General features: G+C 61.2%; 1 protein-coding gene across 1 annotated transcript; it reads left to right on the forward strand.

Annotated features, from left to right (window-relative positions):
* Nucleotides 1–364: 364 nt before the first annotated feature.
* ZNF629 (zinc finger protein 629) lies at nucleotides 365–3,129 on the forward strand (the record flags this gene model as incomplete). Its single annotated transcript, XM_080703894.1, has 2 exons — nucleotides 365–437; nucleotides 593–3,129. 2 exons carry the CDS (start codon nucleotides 365–367, stop codon nucleotides 3,127–3,129), a joined length of 2,610 nt encoding a protein of 869 aa, XP_080560020.1.
* Between the last annotated feature and the right edge of the window lie 234 nt (nucleotides 3,130–3,363).

Below are 3,363 nucleotides of genomic sequence, written 5' to 3' on the forward strand. Positions count from 1 at the left end.
GCCTCTGGGCATCAGAGGTATGGGGTGAGAACCTCCCTCCCTTGTGGGTGTCAGGTACTTCTCCAGCCCCCAGACTGGGTTCAAAGGGTCATGTCTGATGAGTTTTTAATTACACTCTTAAGTTCACCTACTTGCTTCATTGTGATCTTAAGATCTGGAGCAGGAATCAGGCCTGCGGCGCAAAGGGGGCCACGGTGAAACTGGTGCCCAAAAATATGAGGTGGTAGGGTGCCACCATTCACAGAAGTAGGAATAAGGGGGGAGTGAGACTCGGGGGGTAAGGAAGAGTGCCAAGTTGGCTTCCACTGCATGTGTCTCTCCCCCTTCCAGGGTCCCTGGAACCCTTCAAGTCCTGCGCTCCGGGATGGAGCCCGAGACAGTGCTGTGGGGCCCGGATCTGCAGGGTCCTGAAACCAGCCTGGAGGATGCCCACAGAGGTGAGGGGCACCGGAAGGGACTGCGGTCCAGACAAGACAGTGGCCCTGGTTCAGGGAGGGGCCCAGACTCTGGGGGAAGCCCAGGGGAGGGAAGAGAGGCCAGACCCCATGTTCTGAAAGGAGATGGGGGCTGGAGACTCCCTTTCTGTCTGTAGGTGCCGAGAGTGGGAATGAAGAGGAGAGCCCTGAGCAGGAGAATTCCGGGGTGGAGATCATCTTGGGAGATCCAGCTCAGAGTCCAGAATCCAAGGACCCACCAGAGATGCCCCTGGAGAGCCCCTCCCAGGACCCCTCAGGCCCCCAGGACCCCCCAGCCCCTCTGGGTCCCTCTGACCACCAGACTCCCCGGGACCCCTCAGCCCCTGAGGTGGTCTCCACCCCGTCTGACTGGACCAAGGCATGCGAGGCCAACTGGCAGTGGGGGACCCTCACTACCTGGAACAGCCCTCCAGTGGTCCCCGCCAATGAGCCCAGCCTGCGGGAGTTAGTGCAGGGTCGCCCCTCTGGGGCTGAGAAGCCCTACATATGCAACGAGTGTGGCAAGAGCTTCAGCCAGTGGTCCAAGCTGCTGCGGCACCAGCGCATCCACACTGGAGAGCGGCCCAACACCTGCTCCGAGTGCGGAAAGAGCTTCACGCAGAGCTCGCACCTGGTGCAGCACCAGCGCACACACACAGGCGAGAAGCCCTACAAGTGCCCCGACTGCGGGAAGTGCTTCAGCTGGAGCTCCAACCTGGTGCAGCACCAGCGCACGCACACGGGCGAGAAGCCCTACAAGTGCACCGAGTGCGAGAAGGCCTTCACCCAGAGCACCAACCTCATCAAGCACCAGCGATCCCACACCGGCGAGAAGCCCTACAAGTGCGGCGAGTGCCGGCGGGCTTTCTACCGCAGCTCGGACCTCATCCAGCACCAGGCCACGCACACGGGCGAGAAGCCCTACAAGTGCCCCGAGTGCGGCAAGCGCTTCGGCCAGAACCACAACCTCCTCAAGCACCAGAAGATCCACGCCGGGGAGAAGCCGTACCGCTGCACCGAGTGCGGCAAGAGCTTCATCCAGAGCTCGGAGCTGACGCAGCACCAGCGCACGCACACCGGCGAGAAGCCCTACGAGTGCCTGGAGTGCGGCAAGAGCTTCGGCCACAGCTCCACGCTCATCAAGCACCAGCGGACTCACCTGCGCGAGGACCCGTTCAAGTGCCCCGTGTGCGGCAAGACCTTCACCCTGAGCGCCACGCTGCTGCGGCACCAGCGCACGCACACGGGCGAGCGGCCCTACAAGTGCCCCGAGTGCGGCAAGAGCTTCAGCGTCAGCTCCAACCTCATCAACCACCAGCGCATCCACCGCGGGGAGCGGCCCTACATCTGCGCCGACTGCGGCAAGAGCTTCATCATGAGCTCCACCCTCATCCGCCACCAGCGCATCCACACGGGCGAGAAGCCCTACAAGTGCTCCGACTGCGGCAAGAGCTTCATCCGCAGCTCGCACCTCATCCAGCACCGGCGCACGCACACCGGCGAGAAGCCCTACAAGTGCCCCGAGTGCGGCAAGAGCTTCAGCCAGAGCTCCAACCTCATCACGCACGTGCGCACGCACATGGATGAGAACCTCTTCGTGTGCTCCGACTGCGGGAAGGCCTTCCTGGAGGCCCACGAGCTGGAGCAGCACCGGGTCATCCACGAGAGGGGCAAGACCCCAGCCCGAAGAGCCCAGGGCGACACCCTGCTGGGGCTCGGGGACCCCGCCCTGCTGACCCCACCGCCCGGAGCCAAACCCCACAAGTGTCTGGTCTGCGGAAAGGGCTTCAACGACGAGGGCATCTTCATGCAGCATCAGAGGATCCATATCGGAGAAAACCCCTACAAAAATGCAGACGGTCTCACGGCGCACCCAGCTCCCAAAACTCCTCAGCTCCGCCCCCCGAGGCTCCCTTTTGGAGGGAACTCCTACCCGGGCGCCGCGGAGGGCAGAGCTGACCCCCCCGGACAGCCCCTCAAAGCGCCCGAGGGTCAGGAGAGCTTCAGCCAAAGGCTGGGGCTGCTCTCCTCCAAGTCCTACATTTGCTCCCACTGTGGAGAGAGCTTCCAGGATCGCGCTGTGCTCCTTCAGCATCAGCTCAGCCATGGCAATGAAAAGCCCTTCCTCTTTCCCGATTATAGGATTGGCTTAGGGGAAGGGGCGGGGCCTAGCCCCTTCCTAAGCGGAAAGCCCTTTAAATGCCCCGAATGCAAAAAAAGCTTTGGCCTCAGCTCTGAGCTGCTGCTGCACCAGAAAGTCCACGCAGGAGGGAAATCCCAGAAGAGTCCCGAGCTGGGGAAGAGCTCTTCCGTCCTTCTGGAGCACCTCAGGAGCCCCCTGGGGGCCAAACCCTACAGCTGCTCCGACTGTGGGGCTTCCTTCCTTGATCGCCTGGCGCTTACCAGGCACCAGGAAACCCACAGCCAAGAAAAGTCCCCCACACCTGAGGATCCCCTGCCAGAGCCAGCTACCCTGTCCACAAGCCAGGAAGGCGAGGGAGAGGGAGAGGCCCCCACTCCCACAGGCAGCAGCAGCAGCAGCCACAAGGAAGGGGAAAGCCCCAAACCCCCCTTGGAAGAAAAGCCCTACTTGTGCCCGGAATGCGGAGATGGCTTCACAGAAGTCGCAGCCCTCCTCCTCCACAGGAGCTGCCATCCCGGTGTTTCCCTGTGAAGTGGGTCTGGAGACCAGGGGCCTCTCTCTCCTGAGAGGAACTCCACATCCCCCAAAAAATAGTGTGGGAAAAGGAGGACAGCCAAATCAGATTGTAGAGAAGTAGAGGATGAAGAATCCTGGGGAAAATAGTGCTCTGACATCAGCAATGAGATATCTTATAAAAATTGTTGGTGGGAACCACTTATAAGGCAGTAGAGAAAAACTGTTGGGTTAGAAACCCTATAAATATGT

Source organism: Muscardinus avellanarius (assembly GCF_963383645.1).
Source record: "Muscardinus avellanarius genome assembly, chromosome: 10".
In the NCBI taxonomy this organism is placed as follows: Eukaryota; Metazoa; Chordata; class Mammalia; order Rodentia; family Gliridae; genus Muscardinus; species Muscardinus avellanarius.